The sequence below is a fragment of the Aspergillus flavus genome, chromosome 4, assembly GCF_009017415.1.
Source record: "Aspergillus flavus chromosome 4, complete sequence".
NCBI classification, from domain to species: domain Eukaryota; kingdom Fungi; phylum Ascomycota; class Eurotiomycetes; order Eurotiales; family Aspergillaceae; genus Aspergillus; species Aspergillus flavus.
This window is the reverse complement of record NC_092405.1, coordinates 2,519,415-2,537,333: the sequence shown is the minus strand read 5'-3', so window position 1 is coordinate 2,537,333 and position 17,919 is coordinate 2,519,415. Positions and strand designations below refer to the sequence as shown.

At 49.8% G+C, this 17,919-nt stretch overlaps 4 protein-coding genes across 4 annotated transcripts; 3 read left to right on the top strand and 1 right to left on the bottom strand.

Annotated features, from left to right (window-relative positions):
• Positions 1-353: 353 nt before the first annotated feature.
• F9C07_4083 (mitochondrial 37S ribosomal protein uS4m) lies at positions 354-1,870 on the top strand (the record flags this gene model as incomplete). The annotated part of the gene is made up of 3 exons (XM_041292037.1): positions 354-389; positions 468-890; positions 962-1,870. The coding sequence occupies 3 exons, from the start codon at positions 354-356 to the stop codon at positions 1,868-1,870; spliced, it is 1,368 nt and encodes a 455-aa protein (XP_041146341.1).
• Positions 1,871-2,574: 704 nt separating this feature from the next.
• Positions 2,575-4,191, top strand: F9C07_4082 (uncharacterized protein; the record flags this gene model as incomplete). Its single annotated transcript, XM_041285924.1, has 1 exon — positions 2,575-4,191. The coding sequence occupies one exon, from the start codon at positions 2,575-2,577 to the stop codon at positions 4,189-4,191; it is 1,617 nt and encodes a 538-aa protein (XP_041146340.1).
• A 141-nt stretch (positions 4,192-4,332) lies between these two features.
• On the bottom strand, positions 4,333-6,036 carry F9C07_2283588 (putative pyruvate dehydrogenase E1 component alpha subunit). The gene is made up of 4 exons (XM_041292036.2): positions 5,815-6,036; positions 5,616-5,749; positions 5,090-5,544; positions 4,333-5,032 (listed from the first exon to the last, which is right to left on the bottom strand). Exons 1-4 carry the CDS (start codon positions 5,935-5,937, stop codon positions 4,527-4,529), a joined length of 1,218 nt encoding a protein of 405 aa, XP_041146339.1. The 5' UTR covers positions 5,938-6,036; the 3' UTR covers positions 4,333-4,526.
• Positions 6,037-12,537: 6,501 nt separating this feature from the next.
• Positions 12,538-17,467, top strand: F9C07_2068299 (uncharacterized protein; the record flags this gene model as incomplete). Its single annotated transcript, XM_071508735.1, has 6 exons — positions 12,538-12,568; positions 13,980-14,465; positions 14,521-15,205; positions 15,260-15,483; positions 15,540-16,242; positions 16,294-17,467. 6 exons carry the CDS (start codon positions 12,538-12,540, stop codon positions 17,465-17,467), a joined length of 3,303 nt encoding a protein of 1,100 aa, XP_071366481.1.
• Between the last annotated feature and the right edge of the window lie 452 nt (positions 17,468-17,919).

Genomic DNA, 17,919 nt, shown 5'->3' with positions numbered 1-17,919 from the left:
GCAATGCAGGGACCAATCCGTGGTGGACCGCCTTCTTGATCGCAGCCACCCAAACAAGGTAAGTATGAAGAAAAGAAAGAAGAAAGAAGTCAAAAGGTTGACGGGTATCCGGGCAATTTATCGAAGTGGGTGGAGCCATTCAAAACACGCTAGTGGCAAGCGAGACCCCCAAGTCCAATCACAAGCCATTACCATCCGCGAGTCTAAGCGTTTCTTGGTGCCTGACAGATATGGCATTAATATCCCAAGGTCATGTGCAAGCTATCACGTGTTACATGCGAAGTTTTGGCCGCAAGATCGCTGGATGAACAGCAATACATAGTATTCAGGTCACGCTCAGCCGAACCGCCATCATGAGGAACAGGGCCACTACGCCGTTGAGCAAGCCTGTAAGCCTCCCCTTTGTGGACTCCTTGTTTTGATTTCCTTCCTTTCACCCTTACAGCAGCTAATGCCATTCTGTTTAGAAACTCCGACAATCATGGAGCAAATATAACCTATTCAACTTGCAGCGCCTGCGTAACCCCCCAACCGGCAGCAAAACATTTTTCCAACAAAAATGGACCGCCAAGTCTATGGCCAGATCATACCATGGTGAACAAGTCCGCGAGAGCCAATGGGCGCGCATGTTTTCCCGGCGCATTCGCAGCGTCGTGCCCATGAGCCCAGCTAGATTAGCCCAGGATGACGGCTCCGGCATGTCCGCTGGTCGTGGAGCGGGTGTGGAGGGCACTAAAGACTTCCCTCGATTGACGCCCTTTACACAGATGACATTTGCTCCTCTGGAGCGTCGATTGGATGTGGCTATCTTCCGAGCTATGTTTGCTAGCAGTGCTAGACAGGCTCGACAGTTTGTTGTTCACGGTGCGGTGACGGTCAATGGGAAGCAGGTATGCTCTATATTCACTCATTAAAGCTGCATGCCAAGGTGCCTTGGTGAACTAACCGTATGGTTCTCTAGATGAGATACCCCGGCTACCTCCTCAACCCCGGCGATCTTTTCCAGGTCGACCCCGAGCGTGTCATGTATGCAACCGGTGCCCCTAAGGACAAACACGAGCGTCGAGAGGGACGTATCGCCCGGAAAAAGTCGGCGGAGGCGCAGGAAGCGGAGGCGGAGGCAAAGGAAGAGGGTGCTACGGAAGAGTCGGGAGAAAACAAGGAAGCCGAGTCTGAGGAACAGGGTCAAAAGAAGGAAAATGACGATCCACGAGAGACGCTAAAGGTCCTGCTGGCCCAGGCCAAGACTATCATGGCGGGCAGTAAGGATGTGCTCCCCGCGAAGCGCAAACAGGAACTGCGTGGTTTCCAGAAGGCCGTCAAACGTGTCCTCTCTCGCTCCGATTCAAGCACTGTTCTCGCCGACAACTTGGAATCGCAATTCTCCGAGCTTATTACCCTCCTCAAGGCCAAGCCTGCGGAGAAGAAAGACAATAAGCGCCCTAAGCGTGATCAGTCTTCCGACGAAACTCAGAACGTTTCCGAATCCGCATCCGAATCTGCTACTGCCAGCGAATCCCAGCCCGGGGAAGCCTTGACCGAGGCTTTCCGTCAGGCCGCCGAGAACCCCGAGGAAGAAGTTGACACCTCGGAACTCACAGACGAGGAGTTAGATGTGCTTAAGCGTGCTCTCGTCCAGATGCGTGACAACCCCATCGACAGCACAAAGCCCTATGCCACCCCCTGGAGGCCCCGCGATTACATGAGCGCTTTCGCCTTCATCCCCCGATACCTCGAGGTCAACCACAACATCTGCGCAGCGGTCTACCTGCGCCATCCGGTGGCTCGTCCCGGCTACTCGGAGGTGCCGACACCGTTCGGTGAACCCGTTGGTACAGCTGCTTTCGCCTGGTACCTGAGACGGCGGTAGACAACGCAACGACCATGTAATAATCATTGTATTTTCTCCTTCGGCTTCTCTCTTCTTCTTACGTTCTGCGGGCATGTTCCACAGTCATGTATTACTGGGTATCTGGTCTGTTTTCCTGTTATTTGGCATATGTCCGTTCTCATAGATGTACCTATCTATCTATCGATCTACCTTTGTTCCCTGCGGGAGGACAAAAATCATGTTTGGTGTTGGACTGATAGCGCATACACCCTGTACAATCAAGTGAATGTAAATGCAACCTCAATCTCCGATTTAAATTTAAATAGTCAAGTACTGGTCGTTTTGAGATCGTACATGGTATAATATTTTTAGGGTAGTGACAGCCTGATATACCCGCTAGTTCTAGACCACACTATAGAAATATATATGTGTCATGGGATGGGTAAGAGTCGTATGTCAATTACAATCTAGACTAGCTGAAAAATACAGTACCAGGCCACACCTACCCGCTAATCACAACAGTGTGGTAAAATTGCAAATCATCACCCCATTTTTTCATTCCGCACCACCGAGACATACCACACCCACCACTCTAGACCCGGCTCGCCACAACCAAAAAGCAACCGGGGGGGGAGAAGAGAAGAAATCGCCCATCAAACGGGGGAAAGAATAAAAAAAAAACAAAAGAACCCCCTCCAACCCAGAACCTGGATCTCTTAGATCCGCCCCCAAAAAGAGACCCAATGTATTCCTGGCACGGACATGGACCGAACCATCATGCGGCGGCAAACGCAGCAACGACGACGCCGGGCCGTCGACTCGAATCGCCCAATCCCTCGTCTCACTCCTCGTACCCCATGTCGCAGCTGCGATGGATGTCGCGGCCGCATAATGCGCCCCCTGGTGCGTTACCGACCCTCTCGTCGAATTTGAGGATGGGTGCAACTGCCGCACCAGGAGGAGGGGCTGCTGCAGTTGGGGGTGGTACTACGGCTGGCGGGAAGGCCATCGCTGGTCCTGGGCCGAGGACTAATACGCCGCAACATGCGCCGGGGGTCGCGCTGGTGGTTGAGTCGCGGGTTTCGGCGGAATCGATCGAGAGCTCCGATAGCGATCAGTCGGATGTTGCGAGCGGGGGGCGCGATGTGGTGGGGGCGGATGCACTGGGGGATACGGATTATGTACCGTCGCATGGGGATGTGCAGGAATCTAGGAGAGGAGGGGAGGGGGGTGCTGGCGGAGCGACAACTACTGGAGGCGCTGTGATGGGGTCTGCGGGGAGGAATAGTATTATGGATCGGGTGCTGGGAGACGACGATATGGATAGTAGCGGGATGGCAGGAGATACGCCCCGCAAACATGGCAAGCGGCTGACGACGTTGGAGGAAGTGTCATTGTTCAACATCTGCAATCGGCATGCGGAGGAATTCGGACAGCGCAGTAACCTGTGCAAATGGTGGATGACGGTGACGGCGGAATTCACGCGCGACCAGGGACATCCATATTCGTGGCACTCGGTGCGGCGGAAGGTTGAGCTGGTCACGAAGCAGCGCATGAAGTTTCTCGAGGAGCAGCGAGAGAAGGGTGGCTCGGAGAATGAGGACCTATCGAATCCCCGATGGCGTTCAGCTGTCGACGCCTGGATTCCGACGTGGCAGCGCTGGGAAGAGGCCGAGGCAAGGCGGATCGAGAAACGTGACTCACGCCGGTCTCGCAAGAGGAAAGAAAGGTCTTGGGAACCGGCGTGGGATGCTCCGAGCTCGAACGGTTGGAGACAAACGTCCAGTCCAGCAGTGGATAATACTGCGATCAGTGGTAACCAAAGTCAGGGTCCCCTGCCTCCTCCGCCTGCCCCTGCCCCTACTGCCCCTGCCCCTGTTACATCTAATCTAGTCCGGTTGCCTCCCGGATTTGAAAACATGTTTGCAAATCAACCTTCCAATTCACCTGGGTGGTCGTCCCAGCATCCAGCGTCCACGTCTGCTCTACCTTCAGCTGGGGAGAATGGCATGATGAGTGCCGTCATAGAAACGCTTGGCAAACTGAACAAGCATCTGGATGCTGTGAGCTCAGAACCTCAGTCGTCGCCCTTAATCGCATCGCTAGCCTCAAACTTAGAGTCCCAGCGTCGTGCAAGGCTGCTGAGCCAAGAGGAAGTCACCCCTGACGAAGGCGAGAGGCAGGAGAAAGCATTGCCTGCGTCGACCATCAGCCAGCTCAAGGAGGAACTCCGGCAGGAACTGCGGGATGAGATCCGGTCAGAGCTGGAAAAGGACCGGGCGGCGCTGGAAGAGAAGTTGGATTCTGTACAGAGAACGCAAGAGATGATTCTTGAAATGCTAAGACAGGAGCCTGCGTGATTTTTTCGTTCGGTTTGTTACTTGATCTTATTGCTATGATACCCATTGGCGAACAGCGTATCCCTCTCCAAGTCATATTGCAGTGCTGAAACTTCACCGATAACGTCGACATACATGCTAAGGAGATTTTATATATTTACCATTAATGTTCGAACGATCTCCAATAGTATATTCCTAACGTTATAGGAGAATAATGCAAAAATAAAGATATAAATCCCGGCTAAATTACATAGTAAACGTGCATGGTAATGCTGCATAGGAGCCTGCCAATTTAATTGTTTTTTATACTTCCTCCGTCATTGTCACCCCCGATGAGAAGCCATATCGTGTCATACTTAGTAGTAGAAGGTCTCATCAACGGTACGACCCCTCATCCATCGGGGCTCGCTGCCACGGACGTAGATGTCCTCAAAGAGGATACGAGTGCTGTTGTCAGGAACGGGCATGTTCTCGGCGATGGAGACCTCCTCGTCAACAAAGGCACGAGCGGCCTTGTCCAGGGCCTTGAGCTCGTCCTCGGTCATGACCTTCCAGTCAAGGATCTTCTGCTTGAGACCGGCAATGGGGTCGTGAGTGCTGCGCATGCGCTGGATCTCCTCACGACTACGGTAGGTAGTACCGGGGTCGGACATGGAGTGACCTCCGTAACGGTAGGTGACGTACTCCATCACGAGAGGGCCGTTGCCAGAGACAGCATAGTTCTTGGCATACTGGACGGCAGCCTTGGTGGCAAGGACATCCATGCCGTTAACCTTGATACCAGGGATGTACTGACCACGCTTGTAGTACTCGGTCAAGGCAGAGGAACGAGCGGCAGAAGTACCCATACCATATTTGTTGTCTGCAACGAATCAGAATCACTTCACCTTTACTTGGGCCGTAGTTAAGGAGAACTTACTCTCACAGCCGAACAGAACCGGGAGGTTCCAGAGCTTGGCCATGTTGAAGGCCTCAAAGACCTGACCTTGGTTGGAAGCACCGTCACCGTACAGGACAATGCTAGTAGTAGGCTCCTCATTGTACTGCTGAGCGAAAGCAAGACCAGCACCAACAGGAACCTGAGCACCGACAATACCGTTTCCACCGTAGAAGTTAGGAGCGAACATGTGCATGGAACCGCCCTTTCCGTAGGCGATACCTTCACGGCGACCGAGCAACTCTCCGATAATGGACCGGATGGTTCCACCGCGCATGTAAGCATAACCGTGGCAACGGTAGGCAGTGATGATTTTGTCGTCACGGGTGATGGCGTGCTCAATACCAGTCGCGACGGCTTCTTGACCGGTCGACAAGTGGCAGAAACCTCTGATCTTCTTTTCTTTGTAGAGACGATCGGCGGCCATCTCCATGCGTCTAAAGTAACACGAGAGAGAAACGTTAGAGCTAGATCGCAACAGCAATAAAGATCCCGCAATAATGCATACCTGGTCGAGACCATATCATGGTACATCTGCTTCAGCTCCTTCTTGGTGACCTCCAGGGTGTAGGGAGGGGGATCGATCTCATAGGTCTCAAAGCTCTCATCGGAAAGCTGGACAGTGAAAGGCTTGTCATCCTCCTGTGAAAAGCGCACAGCGCGTTAGCATCACCATATCAGAGACTTTTCCGAAGGGCTCAACAAACCTGCGGAACGTTCTCAGCATGCGACGAGGCGGCGTCGGTGGTGACGGAGCGACGGGCAAGGGGAGTGAAAGCGTGACGCCTCAAAGGCGCGGCTTGACGGGCCCACGCAGTGCGGAACAACATTCTGGGTAGGGCAGGAGGTCCAATTGATGGAGAAGGGAGCTGGAGGAAGATCAGGGAGATTCTGTTATCTTTCAACAACGGAGATGTTGGGAACAAACTTTCCCCTGCGGCTAACGGCTTTGGGCAATGGCTTATCTAAGCTGACTTTCCAATCGGGAACTGCCGGTGTACACCCTGCAAACCTGGCAAACATTCATCTCTCTGCTCCTCTTCACAATATACAGAAATCCTACGGAACAGTGGAATCCTGATCAATTATCATCAAAAACTTGTCGATGGCCTTCGGTAGGTACTTCTCTGCCATATACGACTTTCCCTCTTCCCCATAGATACACCGTTGATGTTGGCCCGGCCCTCCGGCGGATGCCACCGATCCTGATCCTGCATACGTGTTGGACCGGCGTACGCCATTCTTGGAATCACCTGACTTCTCCTCGGAGTCCCAAGGATCTCCCTTCAACATCAATGGGTGATCACTTTTTGATTACGACGTGGGATGAAAGCTCTGCGTAACATAAACAATAACTACTTGGATCGTGAGAAATCGGGTAAGTCAGTATCGGCGGGGCTTTGGTATCTTTTGACTAAGAGATGATGTCCTTTTCTCTTTGGCGAGATATGAATGCACAGGATGGCCTTTCCCAAGAGTTCAAGACCAAGCCAAGAGGACAGTTCGTGCTCAAATGAAACAAGTGCCAACTTGGTTTCGCTTGCCGCTTGCTTGAATGCGTCCTAACTGAGATACATGTAGCGATCGACACCCTGATGTGGTCAAGGCTGAGAGATTGAGGCTGACTGCTATACGCTGACAAACCGTGCAATGGTATGAGGGATGAGAGAGATAGCAAGTGAATCCAAGGCGGCTCGGTATCGGTCCTTGGAACCTCAGCATTGGGGCCAACCTAGAGAGATGACGGGAACGAGTCATGACCCTAAATATAAACTTCAGCTATGCCAGGACACTCTGCTATAGGTGAATAGGCGGAAACCCTCCACCTAGAAGGGGTCTCGCCGTATTCATACACATATACCGTTATCAATGCCGACAGCAGATCACCTTAGAAGTGCACCAGATGGCATATTCACTGATTCGCAGAGGGACCTTAGGTAGCTTCCTTGGGTTGTTTCAAGCTCGGTCGCAAATAGTACTCTTGTCCTTATTCTCAGTGACATGCGTATGGCAGCAGACAAACTGCTCGAGATGCCAATAATTGATCTGAATTTTTAGAATTCCAACTTTCAATGCGTCCTACATCACATATTAGTACACATTTTCAAACATCCGGCTGCGCTTGGGTATGATGGTGCTCGACTGGAGGTTGTTCATTCATAAAAGACAGTAGTGTGAACTCACGCCAGCACGGCTGTGCAGTTAATCGATGAAAACCCATTAGACACGATCAGTTCGACCTGAGATGGTCAATCTTGAGAGGGAACGACGTTGTAAACGGGCGACACTATGTATATTGCCGCCATTGTTGATATGGCACAGATTGATGTGGGTCATTCTCCCCTAATGGTTAACTAAGCGATTATCTATCAATCAATTGCTTGGACAGGAATGCGAACTCCGAGTGGAAGGCCATGAACGGGACGATCGGATCTCCGATCGTGGACCTAATTAGGGTCCAAAATGTGAGATTTGATGGATTATCAACAACACCAGCTTAACTATTGCGTATTTTCAGCCAGCCTGTTTCACATAAAAATACCGCAAAACATATTCGTCAATCTCCACGAACCTTTTTTGCCCTTCCCGAATTAAGTTTTCCAGCATCCTGTTTCAACGGAAGCCTTGGGCAGGTTGCATTGAGGCAATTGTCTAGGTTTTAGGATTAGTCTTTTTGTTTTTTTTTTTTTTTTGTTTTTTTTTTTAGCACGAACCATTGAACCATGAAGATCTTGGTCTGGGTTGTTTCGTGGGTACAGAGTAGGTGACAAGGTAGTAGTCAGTGACAAATCTTTTCCAAGGCAATTCTGGGTCACGAACCTAATAGCTTGCCGCCACAGTTGACTGGGACTGGATGATGCCTGTATGTACTTAGCTATTTTCGGTATGGTAGAGGGCTAACGTTGTAGGGGGATCGGTCTCCGTAGTTCAGCCGAGATGTGTCGGAGTGGGCTCCCTCAACGTGGCAAGAGCTGTGGATAAGCTGAGTAGAGTAGAGGTATCTTATTTAGGAATGTTGCAAGGAAATGGTGTTAGAGCTAGTCTGAGAAAATTTTGGTCGGACAGCGAATTCTGTAACCCCCCCTGTGATCCAAACTTGTCACATCAAGTGGAACAATAGATGCCTATCTGGAGTTCTTGGCTGGCATCGAGTTCGACCCTCAATATCGATATGGATATTTGTGAACAGTCATTCTATGTGCGAGTCTATCGACGGTGTTACCAACCCAACTGCATGTACATACATAATACTCTACATCTCTGTCCCACCGTTACCTTTCTCTCGGGTTATCCCGACCGACCGAAAAGCCTGTAACCACCAAACAGCGCGCGGTTCCTGACTTGAAACGGACCAATTGCACGTATGCCAACGGGCACTATCTCATCGCTCACCAGGGATGAACCACGGATGATTCCCATTCTCCGTCGATTACCCACCTGACGAGAACCCAGAAATTTCCAGAAAAAGCACGTCGGCCGATGCTACTAGCCTTGTTTTGACTGCTACAAATCCTCCGTTAAACGAACTCAATGGCAAGTGGGGGTTTGATAAAGTTTTCTTAGTTAATTGCAAATTGATTAATAGACGGCTTGATATTGTGCCCTCATTGTATTCGTACTGGATTGTAACAGTATTGTGAAAAGTGAAAATGAAAACCCACGTGAAGACAATCTATAACCGGAAAAATATATCCTCTTGGGTTGGATGATCTTGATACTATGTTCGAAGTTATCACCAGTTGACTTCACGTACTTCGCGGAAAATCACGAGACTCTTTCCTTTTCCGGAAGCAATCTGCATGAGTCTTCGCAAGAGTTTCTTCTAGGCAGGAATTACTAGTATTAGCAGTGGTGGAAATTAAACCGCATTTGAGGTCCGGACAAGACCGGCAAAATACTCCGTATTAAAAGGTCGACGTGGCCAATGTCCACTAGTGTTGTTTCAATGTATGAATGTATCTAGGTATGTAAAACCAGCCCTGTTACCGCGGTGTGTGGTACCCCGTACGTATGGATGTAGTACTCCGGGGAGTATGCATAGTATGCATCTGATACTCCGGTATGCAATGCAATGCGGAGTATAGGAGAGGCTGATAAAACTATAGGTAGGCACATGGTACATAAAACTATGGTGACATCACTCATTGCCACTCGCAGAGACTATTTACTTTCTAATTAATGTTCTTGCAGCAAATTAAAGTTGACATTAGTCCCTGTTGCCGTTATCCAGGGAAATGGATCATGATATATCCTCCACTGATCTACCGCCATCTTCAATATACGGGACATAAAATGTGAGCTGTCAACAGTCAACTTCGTTCAAATCCCGGACAATTTGATTTATCTACGATAGATCACCAGCGCAGGCTGATTGCATACGCCTTGCATATAACATATACAGTGGCAAGCCTGCGGCCGTAGTTTTTGTCATTATTTTCGAGCTTCAGACAAACGCGTACGTTCCTATGGCCGACGGTCTGTGGCGAAATGGTCGAAAAGGAGAGAGCATCGCCGCAAAAAGTACTGTATTACGCATCGCGTCGCAGGGAAGCAAAAGTCGTTATTGGTGGGATGATCTCGGAGTCTGAACCGCTGCATATACTATTTCTTTGACTGCTTCCCATGCTCTCTCCTCTCCAACAACGGTGGTCTGAACAAAGGTCCTGTATACTCCGAACATACCCCGATATAAAAGCACTCTGGCCGGTTGACGAAACTATGAGGAGTTAGTTAGCACCATTGGTGATTGTCTAGGCAATAGCCTTGGATCCTGCGATTTATGGACTACTGCAAGTAGTAGACAATACGCTGTTAGGAGTTTCACTACTGTTTCATGCGCCTTGAACCACAAGGTTGTCGCCTAAGTCCCCTGCCAACCATGTCGCCGTTAGTTCAACAGACGACGCCCCAGCAAATCGCAATGCCTGTCACAATCTTAGCAGAACTGTTGGGGTGCCTATTTCGTGCATGATTTTCACCGTGGTGGATCAGTCTGCACAGAGCACTAGAGTTACTCCGCTCGGTTACAGGAACTAGACTTGACTTCGGAAAAAAAGCTATAATAAAGGACATTAAGATGCTCAGGCTTAGGCGGCCAAGAGCACGTATCCTAGCAATAGTGCGAGACATAGGCGGGCCGGTCACGTAAAGTAGTGGAGATTGAGCTGATCCTTATTGTATCCCATGAGTCCAAAGTTCAAACGCTCCTCTTTGGACAGAAGTTGCACCGTGCAGTTCACATGGTTGAGGTAGACGGAAGGATTATTGGTTTAAATTTCATGCATGACTTGGTCAATCCAGTAATTTGCTAAAATTGGACACTCGTTTTGTCAGTGCTCGCGCGTATGACCCTAATTCCTGACCCATCAATGTGTCATACTGATAATCAATAGTTAGTACCCATCTGGCTGATTAGCGGATACACTCCCATGTCTGTGGAGTACTGTCTGTATATAGTCGGCAGTGATTGACGCTGCTGACCATGGATTCAAATCCACCAAACACTGGTTAACTCAAAGTCTTACATACTCCGTATGGATTTACCACTTAGGATGCTCTTCTGTTCTTCGATAAGATTTGGGAGAGTCAGCGTCTCGGAATGCTTCCTTCTGACGTTGGACGCAGGGTTTCCAGGGGGCCCAGTAGGATGTGTTCCGTGCATCCTTGGGGATCAGGCTTAACAGCTAATAAGGTCTCGTGTTTTGTATTCAATGACTAGTAGCTGACTATAGCGAGATGCGGAGGGGATTTCTGACAATTGACGTATGATATATGTTCTCACTCAGAAACAGGCACTAGCCATGGTTGAAACTTCTATTGGTTTACCCTCTTGTGAAGCCATGCTCTTGCGCTTATGCATTTAATCAATGCTATTGCATGTACTACTACGAGGTACAACCGCATGTGTAATGATTTCGTTCTCCTAAAATTCGTAGGGTAGCCGATTTTTCGACCGAGGGGCATAAGGTTTTGACATTCCGTGGTCCGGACGGGGAGTTCTACCGTCGGATACCGGAGACGATCACCCATGGATATTAATTGGAGGGAACCATCGAAGAAAATGGTGAGCTTAGATACTTAGATGTTTAAGCTAGAAATCCTGGGGGTTTCAGTGCCGTCTGACAGTTGTATCCATTTTGCGGATTCCTGCAGGAACTACGGAGTCGCTGCACAAGAAGAAGTGAGTGGCTTGATACAGTACTTTACACACGTACACAGTAGTACATACGGAGTATGGAGACAGTACGGGGGTTGTATCTACCCTACCGGAATGAAGAGCTACTGAGCCCACTAAGGAAAAGTACTGCACCATTCCGAGCGGGTCGGGTGGGGATGAGCGCAGAACCGACGCCATGGTTATTGGCTCCTCCACAGAGATTTGGGTTTTTGGGAGATTTCATGCGATACGCTTTTCCCGTCCATAGGAAATACAAATCCTAAGATAGACTTGAAAAATAATGATCAGGAGAACGAAGTGGTGGCCAAAGAGAATTATCGTTTGAAAGATGGATAGTTTGTACAGATGGTTCTTTTTTTAGGGAAAAGCACAGGGCAGGCTGAACTTGAAGGGCCCCATAGATCCGTACGGAGTGAGTGCAGCTTCATCTCCGTTCTGCCGGACATGGCTGACTAAGCCCCGGGCTACCCATTTTAAAATTTGCCCGGTGGAGATCCCGAAGTTCTCAGCCGTTGACAACATATGCAGTATCAACGCTTACGTACGCCACCACAGCTTCATTTATTCGCCTCCCGTACCAGAGATGCACCTGACCCTTAGAATGTAAGATCTGGAATAAGGGACCGACCAAGCCTTATCTCTTTGGAACTGGGTATATTCAATATTGAAACCTAGCAGATGAACTGACAGAAAACGCTCGGGGATCAGCAGTCGGTTAATTAGGGGCCTGTGGTCAGTCATTGCACCGTATGGCCCCGGCTTGGCCCATGAAGGCCATAATTTATGGAGAATAGTAAGGCCATTGTATTATATCCCCGTCATGAGGCTAGTCTCTTTGTGCTTATGGTAGCACAAAGGATGAGAATTTCACCGGCACCGTAACGCAATTACATTTGGAAGGTACGGAGTAGATCTCTATACTTCTTTCTGGCCAGTCTGGGTTTATGGTTAAATTGTTTCCTAGTCATTCTCAATTGGGTAGTCTAGATGTTCCGTTACTGGTAATGTGCGGCTAAACTACTAGTCCCCTACATATGGTGTAATGTCCGACTGTGGCGTTTCTCCATAGAAGAGATTCAATTACAATTCTTTGGGGGCAAAAAAAAAAAGAATTAAAAAAGTAAACAAAGCATTGAATGGATTTTACCAAGAATTAAATGTTCCGAGGGCGGCCTGTGGTTGATAGATAGATTGGATAGATCAATGTAGGCGATTTGATCATTGGCTTGTACAGGCCCGACTGGCTGGAGTGATGTCGCCTCTGGTTGTACAGGATGTACGATGTAAGGAGAACCAGGAGGCTGGATCCATCTAGTTGGTGTTTCTTTTTCTTGTTTGTGATCTGAGTTTAGGTTAGGAGAAATTTGAGTTGACAGCAGTACACATCTGGTACTTTTTACACATGACCTCATCCATTGTCACTTCATAAGTGTTGTTTGACATTCACCTCCTTCTCAACCCAAAGAGAAAGGAAAAAAAAGGTCTCATTTTTCAGGGGCCTTCGTTCAAACTTTCAGTCCCTGGATATGCTCCACTGGAAGCCTTTTTGGTGGCCTTTCAAACCATGGCTCGGATGCTGCATGCCCCACTTGGAAAGAAATATTTTTCTTTTTCTTTTTTTTTCTTTTCGGGTTTCCTTTTGGTGCTTGTACTCCGTACCGTCGTATGGTATTCCTGCAGGAACTTTGTACCTTGATAATACTTGGGTGGTATGAACTAACCCGTGGTGGTATCAATGGGGAACGGAACGTACCAATGAAAGTGGAAGTGGTACTGTTCAAGTACCGTCGAGGTACCAGTATTGAATGATCGCTCACCCGCCCCATCCACTATCAACGGCCTCCTGAAGACCGGCCGTGACGCCGTCGTAAAATTATTCCCACCATCACGATATCTCCAACTTCCACTCCTTTCTTTCTCTCACTCTGACTTTCTGCCTTTGTGTTTTGTGTGTCTGCGCATCAAACAATTCTCTTTGACTTCCGACCCCCTGGTTCAATTCCTTCATCCTCGGGAGTTTTTTTCTAAATTTCTCCCCCACTATAATCTCCCCACTTGGGCTTTTCCCCTAATATAGGAATTCGTCCTATTCTCCCCCCTCTCTTCTTTTTAGGTGATCATCTTTCCCTCCTGACCCGTCAGGAGCATTCTTTTCTAGCCCATGTGGAAGCATCGACCGTCTTCCAGATCGGATTCAAAGTCTGGGAGCATCGATTCAAGTTCCGAGCGTGGCTTCTTTGGTCGTCCCAAGAAGAAGTCTCCGCCGTGTAAGTATAGTGTCTCATACTAGTTGCTTGTGCTTGATTCTAGTCCCTTATTATATTTATTTTTATTATTTTTCTTTTTTGGCTTTTCCCTCTTTTAATTTTATTTTCCCTTACCCTATTATCATTATCATAACATTATATCATTCTGGACCGTCACCTCCTAACTCACAGTTCCTTTTCTCTTCTTTCCTGCATTTTGGTCGTTCCTTATCTCTCTACCCTAACCAACCCCGGTGATCCTCATTGTTATATGTGACACCGACGAGACAAAGGAACACCTAGAATCTTGCGCTACTGTTATGCAATACTACCTCACTACTGCCCTTTCGTAGTCGACCCTCCACTGCCCGCTTCCGTTCCTTTTTCTGGTCGTTTATCATTTTATACCCCCCGGTTCACTGACGGGTGCATTCGTCATTATCTACAGTAACATCTCGACCGGAGTCCCCCACCCGCTCACCATTCCGGTCTCTGCGTTCGCTCACCCGCTCAGAACGACCGGGCAGTAGGTTGTCTAACCACGCTGGCTCTTTCCGGTTTCGTGCACCTTCAACTGTCACCAGTGGTTTCCTGTACCCTGACCATTCAGGTTCAGACTGGCAATCGAATTCAATCAATTATTCGTCTCAAACGTCCAATTCCATATCAAGCAGGCCAATGGCAGGCTTAACGGAAGTTGACCGGACTCGGTCCCGGAGAGATAGGACATTTGTGGGCAGCGAGTGCGCCGTTTGCGAGGAACCGCTAGAACATACCCTGCGGGGGGAGCGCGTTCTCCAATTTTCCTGTGCACATGTAGCGCATGAGGCCTGTTTCTACGAGTTTATTCGGGAGTTCGAGGGCCAGTATTGCCCGACATGTGACGCGCCATTAGGGTTGGACACAAGCCGCGGGGGGAATGTGTTAGATATCGGTAAGTGGTAACACTAGGTAAGACATTAGAAGAACTGTTGCTAACTCAATTGCAGAGAAACTTAGCAATATGGTGCGCTCAGTTACCAGTGATGCCGCCACACAACGAAGTGGTATGACCGGGGCTACCACGCCGTGGGATCAAAGCACGAACGTGAGTCGCGGCCGGCTGCCCAGTGACGCTGGGAGTAGGCCATATAACCGGGACAGCCGAGACATATACAGTCGGCGGGATAGCCGTGATACGGGCGACCCGCGCGAACGGATCGAGCGTCTGACATCCGGATCCCGTCAGCATCACTCCAGGAATGGTAGCGCTGCTGGGTCATCGGGTGACTACAATGACACCCAGCATCCGAGCAACGGAAGACGGCATGATTATGATCTCCAAGCCATGGAGTCCGAACTGAGCCCTCGCTCTGGGCCCACAAAGAATCCTATCCCGGCCCCAACGATGACTATTCGGAGCGAGTTTCCAACCCTCAACCGGTCCCGTCAACAACAGCCCTTGACCTGTCTAATCACAATTGAAGTCCCTGAAGGTTGGCGTGCAGACTCTGATGACTTGCGCCACACGTCGACTGGCTCACCGCAACCTGAGGATGAGCCTTACAGTATGATGCGTTTTCCCGCCGCCCAGGAGCCACGCCCCTCTCCATACGAACCACAGGAGAACTTGGATGAGATTGCGGAGGAACTGAGGACGAAAGTTGACAACTGGCATGGCCTTGAGTTTCAGCGGTATGCTGATCTGTGGTTCCGTCTGCTTGTAGGGTTCCGCTAATTATAATGTAGGTTCGGAAAGCTTCGCTTGCATGGACAGATGCGAGTCGGTAAAGACCGTGAATCGTGGCAAGACTTGCAATGCTACCTGTTCGCGGAGATGCTTATCTGCATCAAAGAGAAGAAGGTCAGCGACCATCGCCGCCAATATGATGACAAACCGCGACACACGCGGTGTACGCTCAAGGGCTCGATTCTGATCAAGAAGCATCTCAAGCATATCGATGCGGACCCAGGTAAACCAAGACTTCGACACCAGTGGGCAATGAGCGAGTGCTAACAGTGGATACAGATGAGCCCGTCCTAACTCTGAGTTTGTCCGTCAGCGAACTTCCATGCTTTTATCTCAGTTTCCAGAATCGGAATCAGTTAGAAATCTGGCGTCGTGCTCTGCTCGATCTCCACCAATTCGATTCCCTGTCCCGCGGTGCCGACTATGACCTAGATAACTCTGGGGCCGAGGAGGAAGATTACCGAAACAGCCAGATCAAACGCCAGGCGTCGCTGAACTCCTCATACGGTGCGGCCCGGTCGAACAACACTGCCATCACTGACTACACGAGTGTGGCCGTGGAAAGTGGGCCTAGCCCATCTCTGCACATTCCGCTTGATATTGTAGTGGTGATCCCTGTATCATCTTCGATGCAGGGCCTGAAAATCACGCTTCTGCGCGACGCGCTCAAGTTTCTTGTGCAGAATCTTGGGCCTCGAGACCGTATGGGATTAGTGACATTCGGTTCTAGTGGCGGCGGAGTCCCTCTGGTCGGAATGACAACGAAGTCCTGGGGGGGATGGGGCAAGATTTTGAACTCTATCCGCCCTGTTGGCCAGAAGAGTCTTCGCGCGGACGTGGTTGAAGGAGCGAATGTAGCCATGGACCTACTGATGCAACGGAAGCTGTCCAATCCCATATCCACTATCCTCTTGATCAGCGACTCGTCTACCTCTGACCCGGATAGCGTGGATTTTGTTGTGTCCCGGGCAGAAGCTGCTAAGTGCGTTCCCGTATTATTGATGTCAGGATCATGGAACTAACTGTCTTGTAGGGTTAGCATTCACTCATTTGGCCTGGGACTGACCCATAAGCCGGACACAATGATTGAGCTCTCAACTCGGACAAAAGGCTCGTATCTCTATGTCAAGGACTGGATGATGCTCCGCGAGTGTGTGGCAGGCTGTCTAGGAGCTTTGCAGACAACTTCTCACCAGAATGTTAAGCTGAAGCTTCGTCTGCCGGAAGGTTCTCCGGCGAAGTTCGTGAAAATTAGTGGAGCTCTTCACACCACTAAGAGGGCCACCGGCCGCGACGCGGAGGCTGCTCTCGGTGATCTCAGATTTGGAGATAAGCGGGATATCTTGGTTCAGCTTGTCATTCAGCCCGACAACTCCTCCCAGGAGAACATGCCGCAAGACCCCTGGGAGAGTCTGGTCTCCGGACTGGAAGCCCTCGGTGGCGGGTCGGATGGAGATGAGCAGCGAGTACTTAGCGTGGAGGAAGTCCCATTGATCCAAGCGGATATCACTTACGGAGATCTTCTCCGTGATGGCCATTTGACGCATTCGCCGCGACCATCACTTTTGGCGATCACTATGCTCCCACCGAACCCCAAATCTCGACATTCCAGTCGACCGATGACTCCCCCTATCCCTCCACATCCTTCAATTGTTCAGCGACGGATGGAGCTACTCACGTCCGACATGCTAACTAGAGCATTGACTTTGGTATCGCGTGGACATCATGATCGTGCGCAGCACTTACTGATTGAGACCCGCAGTATCCTCAAGGGTCTTGGTAAAGGGAGCCTTCCCCCGCTCCCACCTGGCGCTGTTAAACCATCAAGTATCAGCGACTCTGGCAGCAGGGGTGACACGCCTACATCCACTTCTCCAAGGTCTTCTACTTTCGGCGATAGCCACTCCTCAGCTGTCTCAGACTCGGCCACGATCACACCAGGAGCCGCGGTTGATGCGCAGACCATGCAGGCGCTGGATGGTGACCTAAAAGCAGCACTTGAGTGGATCAATCATCCTGCAGTGTTTGGCCGGGATTCCCGCAAGGCTGTACTACAGGGTATCGGCGTGATTTCGTCGCAGCGAGCGTACACCTTCCGATCACCATCTGAGGCGCACTGGGCCCAGCGGGTGGCTGGAGTTCGACGACTGACCGAACGGTCTAAGGAGTGGCGTGAGACCGGCGATGACGCATTGACTGAAGAATGAACGCACCGACATGACTCTCGCTTACAAGCTTTTCTTATTTCGTCGCATTTGTTTTCTATTTCCCCTTAATCACCTCTTGAGTGGCTACTAATATTCCCTTTCCTCCCTTTGATTGTTTATGATACCACTTTGTTCACCATGGCTGTGCAGCACGATACCACGGGTTTGGTTGTTTTGTAATATTTTCATCTGTTCTTACTGGTTGTACCTGTGTATATATCAGCTTATATTCTTAATATTGGGTGACGGATGGGGGCTGGGTTGAATCTGGATGATTTACGCCTTTCTTACTTATTTTGTCTTTTCCGGGCAGAGTTGAGGTTTGTTAAAGCCTGTTCCAACCACTATCATGTAACCCACTGTTATGCTCCCTGTGATATGCCACGATTAATATTACCTCGGACTCGGACATGAGAGATGATTGCGCAAATGGCGCTTAAGTATACAAGTAT

Excerpts from the sequence above, each read along its gene's own strand:
- F9C07_2283588 (XM_041292036.2), bottom strand. The coding sequence starts at position 5,937 with ATGTTGTTCCGCACTGCGTGGGCCCGTCAAGCCGCGCCTTTGAGGCGT. Across the intron at positions 5,750-5,814 it reads ATGCTGAGAACGTTCCGCAG|GAGGATGACAAGCCTTTCAC; the intron begins GTTTGTTGAGCC and ends CGCTTTTCACAG. Across the intron at positions 5,545-5,615 it reads CATGATATGGTCTCGACCAG|ACGCATGGAGATGGCCGCCG; the intron begins GTATGCATTATT and ends GTGTTACTTTAG.